This window comes from Eubalaena glacialis, chromosome 4 (assembly GCF_028564815.1).
Source record: "Eubalaena glacialis isolate mEubGla1 chromosome 4, mEubGla1.1.hap2.+ XY, whole genome shotgun sequence".
Lineage (NCBI taxonomy): Eukaryota > Metazoa > Chordata > Mammalia > Artiodactyla > Balaenidae > Eubalaena > Eubalaena glacialis.
This window is the reverse complement of record NC_083719.1, coordinates 180,179,819-180,202,699: the sequence shown is the minus strand read 5'-3', so window position 1 is coordinate 180,202,699 and position 22,881 is coordinate 180,179,819. Positions and strand designations below refer to the sequence as shown.

Genomic DNA, 22,881 nt, shown 5'->3' with positions numbered 1-22,881 from the left:
GGAGCTTTCGGCTGCGCACTTCCGCTTCCGGTTCTTAGCGTCCGCGCTGGCTGGGGCTCTCCATTCGAGCGAGCTTGGTGTGGCGTCTGCTGGTTCCAGGAGATTCGAGGTGAGGGGGCCAGGTGGAGAGGTCCGGAGTAGGGGAAAGTTGATGGGACCCGGCCGTCGAGGATCCGCCCGCCTGCGAGAGGCGAGGCTCGGCCTTCAGGCTACCTGAAGTGGGACTGGGCCGGGACGGGGGGTGGGGCGCGCGGCTGCCTGGGGTCCGCGGTCGCCGTGGGGTCCGAGCTCCTGGGACACGGGACTTGGGGCCCAGGAAGACTCCGATCTGGGGGATTCAGGGAGGCGTGAACATTAAGTCTCAATAACCGGGTGCCTTGGGGCCTGAGGGACCCCTGAAGTCCCGATTCTTTTGCTTCTGTCCCCGCTCTGTGTAGCTCCAGCCAGGATGATCGAGGTTGTTTGCAACGACCGTCTGGGGAAGAAAGTCCGCGTTAAATGCAAGTATCCACTGGCGGCCGAGAGGCGGTGGCTTCCGGAGGGTGCTTGACATGAATGAGGCAGGCAACTCAGTCTATGTTGTAGGGTGATTTTAGTTAAACCCGGGGGCAGGGTTGGGGGCGGGAATGGGGTCCTGGCAGAGAGCATTCACTCCTGGAAATGTCCTCGTCGCGTTCTATCTCCCCCTTCCATTTTCCTTAATTCCTCTGCGCCCAGTACTGATGACACCATCGGGGACCTTAAGAAGCTGATTGCAGCCCAAACTGGCACTCGTTGGAACAAGATCGTATTGAAGAAGTGGTGAGTACAGGGGTAGAGCTGGGGGCTGGACAGGAGCAGGCCAGAGGTTTTTGGTTGGGGGAGGGCTGCAGCCAGCCTTTTGCTTAGGCAGAACTTCCTGAGCTTGCCTCCAGGCTGAAGAGCCTCCTTAAGCTTTTTCCTGAAAAGTTTTTATCCCGCAGGTACACGATTTTTAAGGACCATGTATCTCTGGGGGACTGTATCCTTTGACTTCTTGAGGAAGGGTCTACATACCCAGACTTGGTTCTCTTTGTTCAGTACTGGAGTCTATATGAGATTATGCACATAATGTGTTTAACTTAATATGTGGCACATGCTAAGTATTTAGAAAATGGGAGCCATGTAATTATTTTGTTGGGGGAGGAGGGTGGTTGGTGAAATATTTTGATTTGACTCGGCTTATAAGACTTTGACACTTTCCAGTCAAAGTATTTATTACTGAGCTCCACTTGAGTTGGGTACAGGAGGTCAGAGTGGAGGGAGACTCGGGCATGTTTGTTGTGCAAAAGGAACATGAACTTCTTTAAAAGTTTGGATTCTTTTCACATTAAAATGATCCAAATTAAAATGTGGCCACCCTGACCCAGCTGTGACAGATGGGAGGGGTGTGGATGGAGCCCACAGTGAGGATTCCTTAACACCTGTACTTCAGATGAAATCCACGATGGGATGAACCTGGAGCTTTATTACCAATAGAGCAGAATTCCTTCTACCTGTCCTCCCCTCTTCCCCCACCCTCGCCCCCCACACTAATATGGATGCTTGTTTTTGAAAACTCATGTTAATAAAAACTTAGAGGCTGCTTCACTGTTGTCATCTTTGAGTGAGGGCTATCTCTTGAGGGGAGGGTTGGCATCTGGTCGTCACTATATTCTCAGTACCCAGCTGCTCAATAAGACTTCAAGATTGGATCAATGAGGGAGCCAGTAGACTGGGAGCCTGAATGGAAGACCAGAGCTCTGGGGCTAGCCATGTGTCTCTGAAGGTCAAGAGATCCTGGGATTATTGTCTTCCTAATAGACCAACAATAATCCTAGGATTATTGTCATCCTAATAGACCTAATTTTTGTCATCTGGGTAAGGACAGTAGATGTAGTAGTTAGGCATACAGGTTTAGATTCAGAGAGACTATGGGTGGAATCCCAGCTCTGCCACCAACTGTGACCCTGGGCAAGTTACTTAATCTCCCTTAACCTTCATTTCCTTATCCAAACTGGAACCGACAGTGTTTACTTCAGTGGTGTGTTGTGAAGTGGAGATGAGATAAAGCATGATTAAGCAGCCACAGTTCTTAGCACTTATGAAATCCTTGTGGACAGAGTGAAACAGTGTGGCATAGGCTATAAGAAGAACCCAGCCTCAAGAGTCAGACCAACTGGGTTTGAATTTTGATCATTAGCAGTGGAATTTGGAGGAGTCAGCCTTTCTGATCCTCAGTTTCTTCCTCTAAAAAGGGGAACCATGATGACAGTCACATTTCCATGAGATAATGATGAGATAATGGAGTTAAAACAGCAGGATGCCTGGCATTATTAGCCGTCTCCTGCCTTCTTCCCTCAGGTTTGAGTAGACAGGACCCCAAACACTCCATTTCTGTTCCCCTGGCCACAGATCCTGGGCTCAACCTTGGCCCTGTCCTTTCCCAGAGCCACATTCTGGAGCTGCTTTGAGAGTTTCACCTAGAACCTTGCTCCATCCCTTCTCCCCTCTCTGTGTATTGACTTGGCTGATCCTCTCAGGACATAACCATGTTCAAGTCTAGCCCACTGCTCCACCCAGGCTTCTGCCTGCCTTTTGCCACCAAGCTTCTTGGGATGCAAACCTGACGGCTGCCTGGGGTGATGGTCTCACCTCGGTCTCCATTGGCCACCTCCCTACCTGCTCCCTTGGCTTCCCTCCTGTCCCTAGGACTCCACTTCCTCCTGACAAGTTAGAAATCTCTGTTTTCTGGTACCTCTGCTCTTCCTGCTCTTATAGGTCAGTATCCTCCTTACCTGTCTGCTTAAAAAACAAACCCCCGGGCTTCCCTGGTGGCGCAGTGGTTGAGAATCTGCCTGCCAATGCAGGGGACACGGGTTCGAGCCCTGGTCTGGGAAGATCCCACATGCCGCGGAGCAACTGGGCCCGTGAGCCACAATTACTGAGCCTGCGCGTCTGGAGCCTGTGCTCCGCAACAAGAGAGGCCGCGATAATGAGAGGCCCGCACACCGCGATGAAGAGTGGCCCCCACCTGCCGCAACTAGAGAAAGCCCTTGCACAGAAACGAAGACCCAACATAGCCATAAATAAATAAATAAATAGATAAAACCCAAAAGTTTAAAAAACAACCCCCCCCAATTTTTTATTTAATTTCATGACAACCTTGACAAGGTGAGTCCTTGTTTTCAAATCAGCATAGAAAAGGACAGGCTAAAAGTAAGACCCCACTTCTGGCCCCATTCTCTCTCCTGAGGTCAGGCCTTTTTCAATGCATTTATATAAACTTCAGTTTTATTTTTAAAAAGACTGTGCCAATAACTGCTTGTAAAAAAAATCCAAATGTTTTGTTAAAAATTGTTTCTTATTTTTATAATATCCCCACCGACAGTGGCAATAATTAACATTTGAGTGAATCCAGAAATTTTCTGAAATACAACCTATAGTTTTTATACAATTGGAATAATTATATATTCTGTAATATTTGCATACCATTCAGCGGTTTGCTTTTTTATGCTTTACTTTTCTTCTTTCTATATAAATTATCCGTTTCATTCTTTTTAATTAGTATTTTTATTGATTTTTGTTTGCTTTTTTTTTTTTTTTTACATAAAAGGGCAGTATGCAGGGATTTCTGTGGTGATGGAACTGCTATGTCTGGAACTGTAGTGGTGGATGCAGGACTCAGTATTTGCCAACCAGGATATAGGGAGAAAGATGGAATGCAGGCTGTCAAATAAATCTGCCTGTATTACAAATGAATCACATGACCCCACCAAAGAGGTTAGGGGAGAAAGGAGCTGACCTAAATAACCTTGAAAAAGTAATTTGATTTAATACTGTAAGGATAAAGAAAAAAGAATTATACACAAACACTGTACTTTAGTTGGTAACTATGTTCCTCACAGTGGTATGATTTAGCAAATCTGAAACTAGTTTTGTACACGTATACACACACAGGGTTGGATAATATATTGTATATAATTAGAGCCAGGTTTCTTGCTGCTGGAGAAAGAAGTTACAAGTAAAACTAGGAGAGGGTACATTGGAAGGGGGTGGGTAGAATGAACCCTGTGGGGCTGGATTAGAGTTGGGAGTTATCAGTGTGGACTCATGGTTTTGGTTTAATATGTTTACAGACACATGTAGAAATACAGACATGTGCATATATACATATATTTCCTTTACCCACTTAGAGGGACCAGAAGCCGTGACACCCCAGTATCAGTGAGCACACCCAGCAGCCAGATCTTGGTTTCTAAATAATATTCTCCAATAAAAGGAACCAGGGCTTCTGGGAGAAGTAATTTGGGGTGGGGGGGGGTGGGAGGAGAAGTAATTGATTCCAGAGCTAGGGCAGGGAAAATACAAGCTGAGCCTGTATTTTCCTGCTCTTATAGGTCAGTACCCTCTTTACCTGTCTGCTTAAAAAACAAACCCCCAAAATTTGTGTACCAGAAGGTAAGAAGTACTCAAATAAAAAGGATGGAAGCATGTTGAAAGGGCACAGAGGCCAACCTGTGAAAAAGCTCTCAGTGGCCAAATTTGGAACAACTTGAGCAACAAAATAACGATAGTATTGGATTATAACCCAAAGAATTAAATATCCTTGAGCCCATGCTCGTATAAATAAATAACTGAATATGTAAATGAGTGGGGGAGAAGGGACAACTCTTCATTACAAAAGGATTTCAGTTGTAGAAGGAAAGAGAAATAAGAAATCACCCACCCTTGCATCACCATAGTAATAATTGCTGTAGGCAAGATGCACTAACAGATGCTAAAATTGGTGGGCAAAAGTTTAAGCAGAAGTAGGATATTTGCACAGTCTCAAAAGTATCTCTCCCAAAAGTAGTTATTCATTACAAAGGGGAAAATAGTTCAGATACTGCCCTAACCAAGTGATCAAAAACATCACAACTGTGAGAGGCAGCTTCTAAGATGGCCCCTAATGATCTCATGTATTCATACCCTTGTGTGATCCCCTCCTCTTGAGTATAGGGTAGATCTAACTTCTGACAAACAGAATATGGCATAAGTGATGTTATATCACTTCTGAGATTGGGTTGTGAAGAGACTGGTTTCTGTCTTGCTTGCTCTCTTGCTCATTGATGAAAGCCAGATGCCAGGTTGTGAGCTGCCTTACTGGCCCCCAGCCAATAGCCAGTGAAGAACTTGTGGTCCTCAGTCCAGTATCCTGTTAGCAACTGAATCGTGCTAGCAACCATATGAGGGAGCTTGGAAGCAGATCCTATCCAGTTAAGCCTTCAGATAAGACCACAGACGCCCTTGCTGACACCAGCTAAACTGTACTGGAAACTGAGATGGCAAATGTTAATCCACTAAATTGTGGGGTAATTTGTTATGCAGCAGTTGAAACCCTAATACTACCAGTAATACATTGCAACATCATTGATCACCCAGTATGATGCACTGAGAAGGGCATATCATCTCTGTGGTATCCCTCCCAATAATGCATAACCTCAATCTAATCATGAGAATACCAGACAAACCCCATCATGACCAAACATCAGAATGAGAGACATTCTACTCTACAAAAGTATCAAGAGCATGAAAGACAAGGAAAGACCTAGAAATTGACATATATTGGAGGAGACTAAGGAGACATGACAATGTAGATCCTGGAACATACAAAGGATATTAGTGGGAAAACTGGGGAAATTCTTTTAAAGTCTAGTTTAGTTAATAGTATTGTACCAATGTTGATTTCTTAGTTTTGATCATTATTCTGTGGCAGGATTTCTCAGTTTTGGCACTGTTGACATTTTGGGTGGATAATTGTGCATTGTAGGATGTTCAGTAACATACGCAGCCTCTACCCACTAAATGCGAGTAGCATCTCCTTTCCTCCATTTGTGACAATCAAAAATGTCTTAAAACATTGCCAAATGTCCCTTGGGGAACAAAATCACCCCTAGCTGAGAGCCTCTGTTCTATTATGTAAGATGCTAATATAAGGGAAGGCTGGGTGAAGGACACAGAAAACTATACTACTTTTGCAGCTCTGCCCTAAGTCTAAAATTATCTTTTAAAAAGTATTATTACTACTGTGCTCATATATGCTTGTAAAAAGGAATCAAAATGTTATATTAGAACTTAAGTTCCCATTTTTTCCTTCACCTGAATCACCAGTGTTAGTCATTAACATATTTGAATAAATCCAGAAATTTTCTGTGATATAAAGATATAGTTTTTACACAATTGAGATAATTATACATACTCTAATAATACACATAATTAAATTAATTTTTGTTGATTTTTTTTTTTGGTTTTGTTATGCTTTCATACATACTATAATTGCTACACTGTACTGTGACTTGCTTTTTTTTTCACCCAGCAACACATATCCTTGCTAGGGACCAGACATTGTTTTTGAGTGCTTATATAGATTAACTCATTTAATCTTTACATCAAAGGTATTTATGAGATATGTATTTTTCTTACCCTCATTTTGCAGATGGAGAAGCTGAAGTGCAGAAGTTAAGTAATTTGTTCAAGGTCATAGCAAATGGTAGAGCCAGGCTTTGAACCCAAAGCAATCTGGCTCCTGAGTGCTGTTAACCTTCAACCCCCATCCTGCCTCTATAATTTGTCATAGACATGTTTCCCTGTGTTTCATGTCATTGCACCTCATTCTTTTTAACGGTTATGTAAGGGTCTATGCTATAGATGAACTGTAGTTGAACTCTTCCCTGTTGGTGTCTTGACTCCCATGTCTATCTCCAGCCCTAGGTCTCCAACCACCTCCTCAGTGTCCCACGAGTGCCACAGACTTAATTTTAAATCGACTCATTCAACTATACTTAAATAAAAAATAAATTAAAAAAATAAATTGACTCAAACTGAGCTCATCATCTTCCCACCCGCGCCTCCCATGTTGTCCCATCTGAATGGCAATGCCAACACCCACTGGTCACCCAGGACGGAGGCAGAAGCCAGACTGGGAGGGAATAGGTGAAGTAAAGTAGACTCCAACGGAAGTGTAAGGTGTTTGGGTCAGTAGCATAGGGAAAGAGACTTGCACAAAAAATTAAAAGGAGGTGGGCTAGCTTTGGACATCTGGAGGAAACAGGTGGGAAGAGGGAGGATGGAGGAGCCAAATTTAGGCTTCTGGGTTCCTAGCTGTTCATCACCAAGGTAACTGCGTTGCTATGGCAACAACAAAGGCAGCGCAGCCTCTGCCAAGAACCTTCTCTGCTGCAGTTACCTCCACACAAACCAGACACTTCCGCATGGGGAGCTGCGGCCCTCCGGGTACGGCTTAGGAAGGCGGGAATTGCTGCTGCAGTAGCCAATCGGATGAGCTCTGCGGCGAAGGACGCAAAGGAGAGGTGAGGACTTCTTTGAAGCTCGGCAAAGGGCGTTGACAAGGAGGGCTCGTGTACCTTTCCCACCACTTAGGGGCCGAGGAAAGGAGGAGGGCGGGGCCTGGGTGAGGCCGACCGGGGGCGGGGCCCAGGTAAAACCGTGGGAGGTCCCGCCCACCCCCGCTTCTGCTCAATAGGAAGCCAGAGAGCCCGTCCGGACAGTTGGGGTGCCCAATGAGTGTCGTCGCCAGACCCCGTTGCGGGGCGGGCCCAACCAATCGGCAGCGGCGGTGGGCAGGCGCGGGCGTCAGAGGCGGTGCGGCGGAGGCGGAGCGGGCTCTGCGGCAGGAGGGAAGATGGCGGACGAGGAGAAGCTGCCGCCCGGCTGGGAGAAGCGCATGAGCCGCAGCTCAGGTGCCGTAGGGGTCGGGGCTGGGGCGGGGCCGCGAGGGCCCGCGGAAGCAGGGCTCGAGCTCGCCCCTTGGGCGCGGCGCCGCCGCTCGATTGCCTTGGGGTCTTGGCTCCTCCGCGTAGTCCCAGGGTGACGGCCCGGCTCACCCCGTGAGGGCTGCGAGCCTGAGGAGTGGGGAACCCTGAGGAAACTGAGGCAAGGGGCGGGGCCGGAGAGGCCCCTCGCACTGCCGGGGTGGTAGGGGGACGGTGATCCCTCGGCACTCCCTCAGGGATGGCCCTGGCCCTGCCGATCTGACTGACACCTTTCGTTCGGCCTAATGCACTTGACGTCCGGGGAGAAGGTCTTTGCACCCCGCTGGGCCCAGGGGGCACCCCTGGGGGAGGACACCCCAACCCCATGCTCAGGGCGGGGCCCCAGGGTTGCTCGGCCTCGGGTCCACAACCTCCTACTGCTAACATGCCTGCTGCCATCCATACCTAAATCTGAGTTTGCGATATCCGCCCGGTGGTATTCTGCCTGAGGACATCCCCCCGTGCTCCGGGACCCGATTTAAGGTTTTTCCCCCAATAATAATGTCAATAATAGGGCACGTTTATCTCAGTGCCAAGCATTGTGCCAAGCGTTTTAGGTGTTTTCTTTCTCTGAATGGCTGCAATTCTGGAAGGTAGGTAGTTATTACTCCCATTTTGCAGGTCAGGAAACTGAGGCCAGAAAACTGAAGGAACTCGCTCAAGGTCATTCATTTCAGGGGGTGGGGGCTGGGTTAGAATCCAGTCAGTCTGACTCCACAGCCCCCTGCCCTTGTTACTGCAAACCACTGAGATACACTGAGGTCCAGTGCTTCACTCAGCCGGACCAGAGCTCACAGTAATCACAGTCGCAGTAAGAATTCCGATTTATTGAACGCCAGGAGCTCTGGTGAGCACTTTGCATACATCATCATCAGCTCTCCACATTAACCCCATGAGGTTTGATGTCCTTATTCTCTCACCTCACCCCCACTTTTCAGGTGAGAAAACTGAGGTTCAGGGAGATGGAGCCCATTGCCAAGGTTTTAGAGGCAGTCAGTGGCTCAGCTGTCACCCACCCTGCTGCAGCCCTGGCCTGTGGCTGTGACCTGCAGCATAAAGCTGATGCTCTGCCCAATTCTGGGCCCCCACTCCCTCCATTTCTTCCCAGTTCAACCCTAACAGTGTTCCCCGTGGGTGACATCCAGCCCTTCACAATGGTGGGCACAAGTCCTCCACGTAACCCAGGCAAACTCTCCGCCCCTGGAATGACACCCTATCTCTACTGGGTCCTACTTCAAGCTTCTTGTTTGCGGCCCTCACTCCATGCTCCTTAGTCTCTGGGTAACATCTGGCCCCAGTAATGCTGGCCCGCAGTTCTGCAACAGAGTACACTGGGTAGGGGAAAAGAGCAGAGCTTTTGTGTCTGACGCATATGGGTACAGTTCCTGCCTCCCCCATATGTGCCTGGAGCAGAGTAAACACCCAGGAAATGTTGCTTAGTTTTGTAGTCTATAAAATGGACATAATAGTTGCTACCACACTCCTAATGTGTGCCAGGTGCTATCCTAAGCACGTTACAGATACGAACTCATACAGCCCTTACAGCAAGCCTTCAGGCAGGTATTGCTGTTATCTCCATTTTACAGGTGAGAAAACCGAGGCCCAGGGAAGGTTGATCATACAGTGAGTGAGTGGCAGAGTGGCAGATTTGAACAGGCGGTCTGGCTGCTGAGTGCACGCTTGGAACCTTTCTTCCTCACCTGGGGTTATTTTCCCCCTTGAAGTTATGAATGACTGAAGTTATAACGTGGTCTTATTGCTTGTTTGGTGTCTGTCTGCCCCCGCCTAGAATGTTAGCTCCCTAAGGCCTGGTGGCACTGGTGGACAGCAGTGGGTTGGCCGAATGGAGGCATCTCATTGGCCAGTCCCTTATCACGGCCTCACGGTGGTGTCCTCTGAGCAGGTCGCAGCTGAATTCCACTCCCCCCTCTTCCAGGCCGGGTGTACTACTTCAATCACATCACTAACGCCAGCCAGTGGGAGCGGCCGAGTGGCAATAGCACTGGCGGCGGCAAAAATGGACAAGGGGAGCCCGCCAGGGTCCGCTGCTCACACCTGCTGGTCAAGCACAGCCAGTCACGGCGGCCCTCGTCCTGGCGGCAGGAGAAGATCACCCGGACCAAGGAGGAGGCTCTGGAGCTGATCAATGGTGAGCGGAGGTGGAGACAGGGTCTGGGGGGGGGCAGGTCCCTCTCCCCAGGGGCCAGACTGGGCTTGTAGAAGTCATGCCAGACCCTCTACCCCAGCTTGCTCAGCTGTCAGCTGTGGCCTTGACAGACCTGGAAGTGCCTGTACATGACACGAGCCTGCCTCTCACGGCTGCCTCTCCTTTTCCTCTCCAGCTGGTATTTGAGGGTGAGCCAGGGTAGGTGGGGAGGACCCAACCTTGGGGCTGGCAGACCTGGGTTCAGACAGTAGCCATGCCACTATAAGCTCCTTGACTTTGGGACATTCACATCACTTCCTTGAGACTCAGTTTTCACCTCTGTAAAATGGGCATCATATACCTGCCTCCGAGGGCCATCGTGAAAACTCAGTGAGATGAGAAAGTGCGTGGCACACAGTGGGTCCTCGTTCAGTGGGAGCTATCCTTGATGGTAGTATCGTCAAGCAGGGTCCTGGGGCACGTGTATGGATGGGTCAGGAGGGAGGTTGGAAAGGTAGAATCAGTGAATTAACTCTGCCCTGAAGGAGAAGGCTGTTCCTCATTCTGTTCTGTGTTTCCTCCACAGTCTAGAGCAGCAGTCGGTAGGCAAACTTTTTCTGAAAAGGCCAGATGGTAAATATTTTAGGTTTTGCGGACCATACAGTCTCTGTCAGCTCTGCTTGGTAACTCCATAGCAGCCATAGATGATATGTAAACAGATGGGCACGGCTGTGTGCCAATAAAACTTTATTTACAAAAACAGCAGGATTTGACCTGTGGGACATAGTTCGCAGCACCCTGGTCTAGAGCTGTCCAGTGTGGCCACCACCACCTACGTGTGGTTATTTCCATTTAAATTAATTAAATTTAAGTCATATTAAAGATTGGGTCCTCAGTCACACTGGCCACACTGGGGCCATATGTGGCTAGTGGCTGCCATCTCGGACAGCACAGATAGAGAAGGTTTCCATCCTTGCAGGAAGTTCTGTTGGACAGTGCTGGTCTGGATCACACGTGTGGTTTCATCATCCACTCAGCCTCTCTCACCAGAGATCCCAGACCCCTCCCGGGCCCTCCAACCCCACATAACCAGTCTCTCTCCCATGCCCAAATAGGCTGAGTGCCCATCCAGCTCTGCCAGGTCCTGGCTGTGTGACCTTGAGCACGTTACTTAACATCTCTGAGTCTCAATCTTTTCACTTGGAAAATTAGCGTTATGATAATAGGACCCACTGCATAGGGTAGTTGAGAAGACTCTGACCTAATGCAGTAAAGCATGAATAACAGCCTTGGCATCTAGTAAATGTTCTGTAATTGCTGGTGGCCATTATGATGGTTGTTATTAGCACAGCCCTGGCATAATCAGTCCATATTGGCTGTTGTTTTGCTATGCATCACTGGTCCGGTACTTGGCCGGTGGGATTTTTTTTTTTTTTTTTTTAGTTATTTATTTCTGGTTGCGTTGGGTCTTCTTTGCTGCGCGCGGGCTTTCTCTAGTTGCAGCGAGCGGAGGCTACTCTTCGTTGCGGTGCGTGGGCTTCTCATTGTGGTGGCTTCTCTTGTTGCGGAGCACGGGCTCTAGGTGCGTGGGCTTCAGTAGTTGTGGCACATGGGCTCAGTAGTTGTGGCGCACGGGCTTAGTTGCTCTGTGGCATGTGGGATCTTCCCGAACCAGGGATCAAACCCGTGTCCCCTGCATTGGCAGGTGGATTCTTAACCACTGCGCCACCAGGGAAGTCCTTGGCCCGTGGGATATTACTTAAACACACCTATACCCACACCTACACCCCCCATACAGTGTCTGGCACCTGCTAAATGGCACCTCTTAGCCTCCTACCTCCCAGCCTTGTAGAGCAGAGCCAAGTTCTGGCACAGAATCTTGAAGGCAGATTCAAAGAGCTCGCTTCCTGAGCTCCGTGAGGGCAGGGACTGGATCTGTCTCTTTCCCCACTGTATTCCTGCCACCCAACACAAAGCCTGGCCCACGGCAGCGCTCGCAGCCTGGTTTCCTGAATCAGGAGGAAGCGAGAAGGATCCCTGGCAGAGGAAGTGGCAGAAATGAAGGCCTGTGGCTCGGCTGTAGGTAGGACTCGGGGGAAGGCTGTGCAGGGGACTGAAGAGGGATGAGACCCCTCAAGGGCAGGTCCCAGCCAGGTGGAGGACGGCCCAGAGTGAGGCCAAGAGTTTGGGTCCTTTCCCAGAGACAGCAGGAAACACATGGCCACGTGTGACTGGGAGGGGGGCCCTGTGGCGCTGGCTTTTAGGAGAGAGCCGTGTGGCTGGAGGGTGACGGGCCAAGAAAGCCAGAAGGCCCAGGGCCCAGGCTGGCTGGACCAGCGGTGAGCTGTGAGCAATGAGCGGGGTCTGGCGGCCCCAGGGGAAGAGGATGTGGCAGGAAACCCAGAGGAATCACGAGATGACCTCTTGGGTCCTCCTAGCTCCTAGAGGGGTCCCTGTTCTGAGGCTTCCGAACCACATGAGACGAGCAAGAGGTGACGGGCACTTGGAGACTGAGCATCAGGAGGTGCCATCACTGGTTGAGGGGACTGGGAAGAGGCACAGTCTCGGGAGGGACTCACTAAATCTGAGGGTCTGAGGAAGAGATGTTGGCAAGGCAACCGTGAGAGGACCTGGATTCCGCAGAGCAGCAGGCCAGAGACAGAAGCCCTTGCGACAGTCCTGGCCAGAGATGGCAGGTGGATGTGGGGATATCTGAGCATCACGTGGAAGGAAAGCTGTTGGGCCCTGGGGACTGCCTGGGGGTGGCAGGTGAGGGTCCCCCCCGACCCAGCTCTAGGATGGACAGGGATGTGTCTGGTGGGGCTCGCACTGCAGTGGGAGCCTGGGGGTGCTGAGGTCAGCCTGGGTCTTGGGAAGGGGTGTCTGGGGGTGTGCCCAGTAAGCAGCTGGGCCCTGGGGCCTAGCCTTAAGTCAGTGCACACGCGGGAGTGTTAGCAGGGGTCCGACCTGCCTGCCTGTGCCAGAGGGCCTGGTGGAAGCTGTGGGAGGAATCGCAACTAGAAACACTGTGACTGGAACTTGGGGCAGGTAGGAAGCAGGTAGAGTAGATTCTAGAGAGATTTAGGAGGCAGAATCGGGAGGACGGGGTGATGGATTAGAGGGGCAGGGGTGGGGTAAGGTCAGAACCAGTGTGGCCCGGCCCTGGAGCCACACAGAGATGGATCTCGGTGCCAGCGGCGTAGCTTCCAGCAAGCGTCTTTACTGTCAGAGCCTCAGTTGCCTCATCTGTAGGATGGGGCCCGGGTGGCCGTGAAGGTCCAGGGGCCAGCCAGCAGCTGAATGCTCAGCAGAGCCTCGACCCCACTCATTTAGGAGTGTGTGGTGGGGACCATGGTCTGGACAAGGCTTCCGCCTACCAAGAGCTCCCTGCTGCTTCCCCATGGCCCGCGGGTGGAGCTCTGGGCCAGGACGCGGGAGGCCTGGTGGGTTTAGCGTGCAGACCCTCCAGTGACCTTGGCCTGTGGTTTTATTCAGTGTCCTGAGATGGGGCTGAGGCAGGCCCCCTCGGGGGTCCTTACGAGGGTGCAGTGAGATGGCCCGGGCCATGGTGCACTCGGTAACCAGACACTCGTGTGCCACATCAGCAAGCTTTGGGCGCCTGGGCTTGGTTTTCTCTTTCGTGAAAGTGGATGTTGTTCCCCCCGCCCCTGTTCTCATCAAGGGCTTGTTCCAGGTGATAAAGAGATCAGGATTTGGGCGACACACTCTGCAGCCGGCAGCCTGGGTCCATCAGTTCGCTTTTAGGTCCTGTGCTCCCCGGTTGCCCCGAGGGGACAGGCTGCCGGCAATGTGTCCACATTTTCTGCTGAGGCTCCTTTTCCCAGTGCTGGCTCCTCTGCAGCTGCTGGGCTGCGGCCACAGGCTTGTCAGGGATCTGGGGACCGGCTGCCTGTCATTGCCAGTGTCCTTGTGTAAGGAAGCCAGGCCGTGGAGAAGCCCTCCCTGCTTACTCCCATCCCTCCATCCCCACACGCCCAGGGCCTGAGGGTCCCAGGGAGGCCCTGATGTGAACAGCAGTCGCCCTACATGTAACTGTCACATTGGAGGGTTAGGGTTTCAATATATGAATTCTAGAGGGACATAAACATTCAACCCGTATTATTTATGGACTGACAGCTAGTAATTGTCAGGGGCTCACTCTGCACCAGGCACTGTTCTGGCAATGATTCCTTTACCCTTCACAGCAGCCCTCCAAGGTCAGAGCTGATAATTAGCCCATTTTACAGACCAGGCAAGTGAAGCTCCAAGAGACGAAGTCACGTACCAGGGTTGCAAAGCTCAGGATCGGTAGAGCTGGCATCCGAACACAGTAGTTGGGGTCCACAATCCACCCTGCTCTGCCTCAGCTGCCCCCTTGGGTGAGGGTTAGATGGACGCTGTCTGGGTAAGGGGTGTTGCCGGTCGGGTGAGGCAGGGCATTGCTGGGAACAGCCCAGGGTGTCTGGTTTGCACTTCCTTTCTTGCCTCCTCTGTAGCGTTTGAGCCTGAGGTTCACAGAAAAAAGGCATGAGATTCCAGCATTTCCGTCTACAGAGCCCAGTGGTGGATCCCTCTCTCTCCTTCCCCGTGGCCTGTTTCTGTCTCATTTATTCACGAATTCCTTCAACATTAGTGAACACCTGTTCAGTGCACAGCACGGGGAGCTGGGGACACAGCAGTGAGCAAGGCCGACCTGGTCCCTCTCCTTCCCGTATGAGGCGGCAACAGACGCACAAACAGGAAAGGGGTAAATGCAGGGCCCAGGGAGGCACCTCGCCTAGTGGGGCCTTAGGGAGACTCCTGGGTGAGACCAGAGGACAGCAGATGAGCTTCAGGTGGGAAGAGATGATTAAACAAAGGTTAAGCAAAGGCTGAGAGGTGGGGGTGTGTGGGGGGGGCAAGACTGGGCGGGACACCATGGGGGGTGTAAGACTGAGCTGAGGGGACACAGGGGGTTCTGAATGTAGCCTTGCATCCTCACTTGTGGCCAGACCCCTGAAGGTCAGCTTTTGAAAGGGAAGCTCAGGAAGGAAGCGTTGTTTCTTTAAACAAAATCATTTCAGGTTCCCATCCAAGCAGAATATTTTCTGAGAGAGTTGGCTGGTCAGAGGAAGATTTGGGTGCCATGAACTATGGGGGACACGGGAATTCTTTGGCATTCCAGTGGTTAGGACTCCGCTTTCACTGCCGAGGGCCCAGTGAACTAAGATCCCACAAGCCATGCGGCTGGCCAACAAAAAACCCCCAAAAAACAAACAAAAAACTATGGGGGGGCAAAAGCTTGGCTTTTATTCAGTCTTTAGGCTGCTGTTGCTTGCACACATACACTGTGTGCGCGCCTCGGCCAGGCCACCTAGTCTCGGGGGTTCCCCGCCACTGTGCCCACAGCTCCAGCTGCTGGAGGACGCAGCAGGGGGGTGCTTGTACCGGGCTCAGGGCTGGGCCTGACTCCCCAAGTGCTGGGCATGTGCAGCAGTGCCCCCCACGGTACCTGGAGGCGGGCAGGTGCACCGGGGGGCACAGTGCACTCAGGATCCCCTGGCCGCTGTTACTGAGGTCCAGACAGAAGAGAGAGGAGATATCTTGGTGCCGTCCCGGTGAGGCCGAGGACGCAACCAGAATCCAGGGAGAGGAGGAGGTAGAGGAGGGGTATCCTAGTGACATCCGGTTCAGATCGCAGTCACCCGTGAATGCGTCTAGCACAGGGGGACCACCTACCTGGCAGCCCCAGGGCGGCGTCGGGAGCACCGCAGAGCATTACGGCAGAAGCCGCTGCCGCATGCGAGCAGTCCACAGAGGGTGGGGCTTGTGTCGCATCCGACGGAGAGCCTGCCTGACCAGGCAGCGCATCACGGTGACGGCCGGCGCAGACTGCGAGGTGCAGGCGAGGAGGACCAGGGGTGGGCAGGTCAGAGAGAAGTAGGGGCAGCCTCGTCACCGGCTGGCACAGCCCACACGGAAGGGGGAAGAGAATGGTGACAGCAAGTGCCATTTGTCAAGGTGTCTGTCTGTGCCGGGCACTGTGCTGTGGGGCACTGTGGCCTGCTGGCAATGACTGACAGTTGAGGCTCAGAAGCAAAGGGACGGTCAGGACAGGGCGAGAGTGACAGGGACACGGGGGAGGCAGGGGCTACCGGGACAGCCGTGGAAGCAGCCGAGCAGGTCAGATACCGGGACACGCAGTTGCTGCTGTGACAAGCAGTGAGACGGGGGTGGGCGGGGAGTGATAGGTGTGCTGTCACCGTCGTTCCAGGGAGATAGATGGATAACAGTGACATTGAGGTCGGACGGGAGTCGGAGGCCCATGGGCCGAGGGGAGGTTTGCACCAGCCGAGCATTAGGCAGATGGCCGGGCTGCGTGTCTGGACCTCAGAGCACCAGGTAGATTAATCCGCAGTGTCCCTGCGGTGCTCAGACAGGTACCAGGCGTGTCACAGCCTCGTTTAGGTCAGACAGGAGCAACGGGTAGAGGTGTCATCATGGAGTTCAGAAACCCACCGGTGGGTGTGACGGGGTGCCCCTCACAACCAGCGTGGGCTGGTGTCCCATCGCTAAGCTGGGGGTTGGGGTGCATGGTCCCAGGTCCCCCCGGGGGCCTCAGGGATAATGCCCCCCAGGAGAGTGGCTGTCAGGGAAGCCGTGTAGGCCTAGCTCGAGGCAAGGGGCTGTCCGTTGGTGGTCTGGGGAGGACAGGATGGGTTCTCGCTCCAAGGGCTCCTGCCTGGACTCAGGAGAGTGGCTGGCGGCCCTTCCCTACCCCGCACACGCAGGGTCTGTGAGAGCCACACAGGTGCTCGGTGCTGCCCCCTGGCGCCCTCTGCTGGGAGCCCTTCCCCTCAGTCATCCTTTTCCTGCCCTCCCATCAGCCCAGCCTCCCTGTCCCTCCGGGGAGAATCGGTACCCAATGGGGACAGTTTGGGCTGCACAGAGGGTGAATCTGGTGCGCTACCAACACACCCTGCTGTCTCTGGGGCGCAGTCTGTGGGAATGACGCGTGTCCCTCCCCGAGCCCCAGCTAGGCCGCCGCTGGGTCTCCACAAAGCCCCAGTAAGCGGCCCTGGCCTTCCTCACACTTTGGACAGATGAGACAACTGAGGCCCACGGGCTGAGGACCCAGCCGTCTCCTGTGGCAGAGTTGGGCTGGCGCCCTGGCCTCCTGCCTTTCTCCTAGAAGCCTGTAGAAAACTTTCCACTGGGGTTTCCACCACTGCCCTGGGGTTCTTGGGGAACCCCTGGGTCCCAGTGTCCCTTTTTAACTTCTGTCCTGTCTTCTGCTGTCCTCCCCAACAGGGCCTGGGGGGTAGATTTTCTCTCAGAGTACGTGTGAGGGCAGGAAGAGGCCATGCTCTGTTCATTGTATGTTGCTGAGTGTGTGTGGGGTGGGGAGTGACAGGGCGGGCGGTATAGGGGTGGGACGTGAGACCAGCTGGCTGTTGCGGTCACCACAGTGTCACGGTGTGCCTGCACGTGAAAGGCGCTTTCTGAGTGGAATGCCGCCCTCCCTGGAGCCCTCTGCCCCGCCCCAGCCCTGACGGGGAGGTCTCCCTGTGTGTCCCCCTCGCAGGCTACATCCAGAAGATTAAGTCGGGAGAAGAGGACTTTGAATCTCTGGCCTCACAGTTCAGCGACTGCAGCTCCGCCAAGGCCAGGGGAGACCTGGGTGCCTTCAGCAGAGGTGCGCGAGGAATGGGCACCACCAAACCCCGGCAGGACCCTCTGACCCACCAGCGCCCGCCCACCACCTAGAGATCGGGAGGGGTAACGCCTGCCGCATGGGCCTTTGGAGTCCACCAGGTGGCAGCAAAGTCCCTCCCTCAGGCTTCAGAGGCCGCCCTGCTGGGGGTGGTGGCCGCAGAGCCTTCTCCCCAGTGACATTCTCTTTTGGGGTGGGGAGTCCATCCGTGTGTCTCTCTGCTCAGTTGTCCCCATCACGGGCCCCCCAAGGTGGGGACTTGCTGCCATTTTCCTCTCCTCCTGTTGGAGGTGTAAGGCTGGGGCCCCTTAGAGCCCCAGGGCATGTCCCCCAGCATCCCCTGCCCCGCCCTCATGGGTGGGGAAACCAGGGGTGAGGGGAGGAGGGGGTCAGATCAGCAACCCCGAGTTCAGGCCTCTCCAGCTGGGGCTGTGGAAAAGGGAGGAGCGGAGGGAGCCAGGCCTCCGCCTCCTTCCCACTCCATCCCTGGGGTCTACAGAGCATCAGGGAGGGGCCCAGGATGGGGCGAGGGGTGTCGGGGAGCCAGCAAGGGTCTGTGGACCGCCTGCCCGCCCCAGGAGGCAGGGGAGACAGACAGTGTGGCAGGGGCTGGGGACCGGCGCAGGGAGACCAGTTCATGCCTAGAACGCGTCTTTACGTGCACGGCAGAGACCGCAGCTCTGCCCTCATCCCTCACGCTGTCCTCAGCCTTCCCGGGGCCTCCCTAATTGCCCTGCCGCCCTCAGCTGGGCCCCACTCGCCGCTGTGACCGGGCCATAAACCACGTGACGGATGAGTCCAAATGAGTGCCCGGGGGTGCAGGTGGGAGCCCCATCTGCCCGCCCTGCCTGGTCCTGGCCTGCAGCCCGGGTCTTGACCCCCCACCTGCCATCCCTCATGCTTCCTTCCCCAGGTCAGATGCAGAAGCCATTTGAAGACGCCTCCTTTGCACTGCGGGCAGGGGAGATGAGCGGGCCCGTGTTCACGGATTCTGGCATCCACATCATCCTGCGCACGGAGTGAGGGGTGTGGACGGCCCAGGCCTGCCACGCACGCCCCCCGCCCGTCCCGGGCTGGGTGCGGGAGAGGGTGGCTGGGTGCGCACGCTCCGCTCCCTGCTGCCGCTGACCAGTGCGTTCCCCTCCCTGCTCGTGTCACACAGTATTTATTGATCCCAAAATGGCTGGGAGGGGGGCTCTTCACCACCGGGGGCTCCCTGCCAGACTCCCCTCCCCTTTAGGAATTGACTTCAGAAGGGCGCAGGGTGGAGAGGCTCGCAGGACTTCCAGATCCAAGGGCTGGGGGTGACCTGTCCCAAAGAGAAGGCCTGGTTAGCTGAGCCGCCCCCTGTGTCCCTCCAGGTCCAGGACAGGGGCAGGAGGGCCTTGAGTTGTTTCTGGTGTTGCCACCTCCCTCTATTCAGTTGCAAAAAGCAAATGCTCCGCCTGGGGCCCAGGCTGCCTGCTGCTTGGGGGCCCTCTCTAAGCAGCAGTGCAGCACCTTCCCCAGCCTCGATTAAACCTGGAACCACTGTTCTGCTGTCCCTGTCTCTCATTTCCTCCCTGCGGAGGTGAGTGGGGCACGGTTGGGGGAGCGATCGTCTCCCACCATCCCTGGCATCCAGGTGTCCAGGCCGCCTCTCCTCGCTGAGGAGCCTCTCCTCTTCCTGGGCTTGGGGGCATCCTAGCGGCAGCCAGGCTCTCGGGGATGTGGAGCACTGCTCAGCGCCAGCGGTCCTCACACCTGGGTGTTCAAGAACGTCCTGGCACGCGAGGGCCCTGACCCCCCAGCTCTGGATTCAGCAGGTCGGGTGGAGCAGGGCATCCTCGGGGAGCCAGATTGAAGCCCCCGTGCCCTGGGTGCTCTCGCCGCCCCCCTCCCACCAACTCCCTCCACGCACGTGGGCCACTTGAGTTAGAATGAACTACGCCCAGCACCCTGAGGCCTGCTTCCCTGTCACCACGAGCGCTCTGGCAGATTGCGCTTGGGTCCTGCGGCCTCTGCAGACGCTGTTACCATGGCAGCAGGGGGCCAGCCTGGTGGGGGGGGGCCCTGCCAGGCGCCTCTGAGAGCAGGGATCCTGCCCCGCCCTCCGGGGGAGGGGCTGTCGTGGAGCAGAGGGAATCCTGTGGCACATGGGGTCCGGGGGGGGGGGGCTCTTCCTCCTCTTCAGGTGGGGGGCTGGGGTGCGGCCCACCTCTTGTCCATCACCTCCTCGTAGCTGCCCTGGGGCCAGGGCCTGGGCTGGGGGCTCAGGTCGGTCAGGAGGTTTGCGGAGTTGCTGAGAGGCGGTTAGGCCTGGTCTGCCCGCCTACTTCACGGGGACCAGCCCGGGGCGGGGGCGGGTGGCGGGCTAGCGGGGCTTGGGCACCTGAGGAAAATAAAGCCCTGCCTGGCCTGACGCCAGGGAACACCCTGCCCCCCGCCCCCCGTCCCCGCCGAAGCTGAGTCTCTGATAAAAGCCCGAGTCTCAAACAGCCACCTGGGCCGACTCCCATCTGGCCAGCTTCTGGAGCCATCGCTCTCTGCCTGCCGCCTGCCAGAGCGTTTGTCATTAGGAAGGTTTAATGAATTTCCTCTCAGCTCCGGTGGGCTGGGGAGAGCCGGCTGGTCGGCTGCGCCTCCAGGCAGAATCCTCTCCCACCACCCGTGGAGGCCACAAGGCAGGCAGCAACCCTGCCGTCTGCGCCAACCGTTCTGCGGTGTCGGGGGAGCCATTGCACCCCTCCAGGTCCAAAGGAGCCTCTGGGAAGGATCGGAAACGAGTACTTGGGGGCGGAAGGGTTTTCAGGGTCCTGCTCCAAGGTACCACCTGAGGATGGGCCTGTGCCTCGCTCTCAGCACCAAAGGCCCGGGGAAGGTCTCCCTGGGCTCCCAGGCATCTGAGATGCTGCCGGGGAAGGGAGGGTGCGGGGGTGTGTGTGTGTGTGTGTGTGTGTGTGTGTGTGTGCGCGCGCATTTTCCTGTGTGGGGCTGGCAGGGAAATTTTCCTTTTCTTTTGGCCAAGCCGCACAGTTTGGGGGATCTTAGGTCCCTGACCAGGGATCGAACCTGTGCCCCCTGCAGTGGAAGCACAGAGTCCTAACCACTGGACCGCCAGGGAAGTCCCAGGGAAATTGTGTCACTCCCTGTCACTTTGGGCATCCGTGTGTGTGTGTGTGTGTGTGTGTGTGCGCGTGCCCAAGCCTGCATGTGCCCATGTGACTTGTTGGCCTTAGGTGTGTGTCTGTCCTGTGTGACCCAGGGGTCCCCCCATCTGGACGTGACCACCTGCCTCCATGGACCTCCCTCTTCCTTTGTCTAGCTGTGCAGCGGCCAAAACCCAACACAAAAGAACGTTGCTCTTTGGTAAACATGCCCCCAGAGCCCACTCAGCATGCATGGTTCAGGAGCTGTGGCTTCTGTCACCTGTTCCACACCCCTCCTGCCCAGAAGTGAGGCCCTAAATCCCAGGCCTTCAGCGTGGTGAGAGTATAGTCTTTGTCACTGGTCTGGCACCTCCCGGCCCAAACTCTACCCAGGGGGCTGGTTTCCACTCTTTTGCCATTTTCACCAGCTCAGGCTTCTGTGGCCACAGAGCAGGGCTAGAGCCAGTTGCTTCAACTCGGGGTAACATGGGTACTGCCACGGGATGGGCTACAAAGCTTCCCCGATGTAGCCAGATACACATCCACAAAAGGGGAAGTCAGGGTAAGCAGTAGGCAGCCTAGGACACGCAGATGACACGCAACCCTCGCCTGGGTCCAGGGGCAGGGGGTTATTACTCCTTCCCAACCTTGGTTGGAACAAAAGCCACCAACCCAAAAGTATAAGGAGGGCTGGGCCTGCCTGTGTGTGTGTGTGTGTGTGTGTGTGTGTGTGTGTGTGAGAAAGAGAGAAGGGGCGCCTGTGGGCATCTGACTGATGCCCAATACAGATTGGAGGGTTGGGGTGCAGATGTTTTAGGTGTCCTCGCCCTGTGCCTGTTTTTTGTTTGTGTGTTTGTTTTTTAAAAGCAGGTACAGAGCGAAGTGCCTCTCAAGGTGCTTATCCAGGAATCGATTCTCTTCAATGTCGAACTTGTTAATTTAAATGGAAATTAATTGCATTTCTTGAAGATTTCTTTTAAAATTGGTTTTAAATGAGTGCATTAGGCAGTCGCATTTATTATTCACTGGTTTCATCGGCAATGCGGCCCCAGTGTCCCGAGTTCCGGGAGATGCCAGCACGGAGCGGAGATGATTTAATCAGGCCATTAATTAGAGACGGGGAGACAGGGAGGGAGGGTTCCTCCCAGAGGAGCAAGTTTGGCCTCCGTGGCCTCAGCAGGGGCGGGCGGGGGGGTTGTCTGGGCCGGTAGGGCTGTTTGCACAATGTTTCTGCTGGAGATTTCAGGGGGGGCCATGTGTTGGGGCCAACGCGGGGGTGGGGAGTGGTCAGCACTACCTTTGTTCCCGGCCACAGCTTCAGAGGCGACTGTCTCCCCCGTCTCCTTGAAGTCTGTCACCCAGGCTACCAAAGATCTGGCTAAAATAAAGCCTTCATTTTGTTTTTCCCCTTCTGTGACCCCCTCCTACCCCACCTTAGTCACACTGCCGAGGTTCCTGAGGACTTGGCCTGTGCTTACTTCAGTCTTTTCCCCACGCGCTCACACACCCCTTCCCTTCCTGTCTCTGATACTTGCTAGCTTTGCCCGTCCTTCCCCTCCAAGAGCTCCGGTCCCCATGTCGGTCCCCACGTCAGGGACTATCCCTGCCCAAGCCCGGGCACGGGGCGTGGGTGTGTCCAGCAGAAGGGCCCCATGCACTTTCAGCCTTGCTATCTTTTTTTAGCAGCTAACTCAGAACAGGTGCAACTCATACAAAATGATTTTGATGTTACAAAGCAAAAAGAGAAGAAAAAGGAAAAATTGTGTGCTACCCTCTCATACCCATATTCTTAAAAGCAGCCAAATTGTTAAAAAACCCATTTTAAAAGTTGCCAGGTGGGTCAGTGATGCACCTGTGTGATCAGTGAGTGAAAAAAAAAAAAACAGTGACAAAGGATATTCGTTTGAGGCCAGTCTTCATCGTTGTGATAGAGTTCTTGGTTATTTGGATCATGTTGTTTGGATCAATTGAAACAACTTTGGATTGGGTATCCTCGCCTGTCTTCCCAAAGGGCTCGCCCTGCCATGGCCCTCGCCCACCCACCCCCCGGGCTGGGCTTACCTGCCCCTGTTCACAAAGCTTGTGGCCTGGGACAAGGGGACC

The 22,881-nt window shown here is 54.2% G+C and overlaps 2 protein-coding genes across 2 annotated transcripts; both read left to right on the top strand.

Moving 5' to 3' along the window:
- The first annotated feature begins 21 nt into the window (after window positions 1-21).
- Window positions 22-1,603, top strand: UBL5 (ubiquitin like 5). The gene is made up of 5 exons (XM_061188794.1): window positions 22-109; window positions 438-504; window positions 718-801; window positions 963-1,000; window positions 1,454-1,603. Exons 2-5 carry the CDS (start codon window positions 449-451, stop codon window positions 1,495-1,497), a joined length of 222 nt encoding a protein of 73 aa, XP_061044777.1. The 5' UTR covers window positions 22-109; window positions 438-448; the 3' UTR covers window positions 1,498-1,603.
- Window positions 1,604-7,652: 6,049 nt separating this feature from the next.
- Window positions 7,653-19,182, top strand: PIN1 (peptidylprolyl cis/trans isomerase, NIMA-interacting 1). Its single transcript, XM_061188793.1, has 4 exons — window positions 7,653-7,739; window positions 9,748-9,960; window positions 17,522-17,632; window positions 18,564-19,182. The coding sequence occupies exons 1-4, from the start codon at window positions 7,682-7,684 to the stop codon at window positions 18,671-18,673; spliced, it is 492 nt and encodes a 163-aa protein (XP_061044776.1). The 5' UTR covers window positions 7,653-7,681; the 3' UTR covers window positions 18,674-19,182.
- Window positions 19,183-22,881: the final 3,699 nt, after the last annotated feature.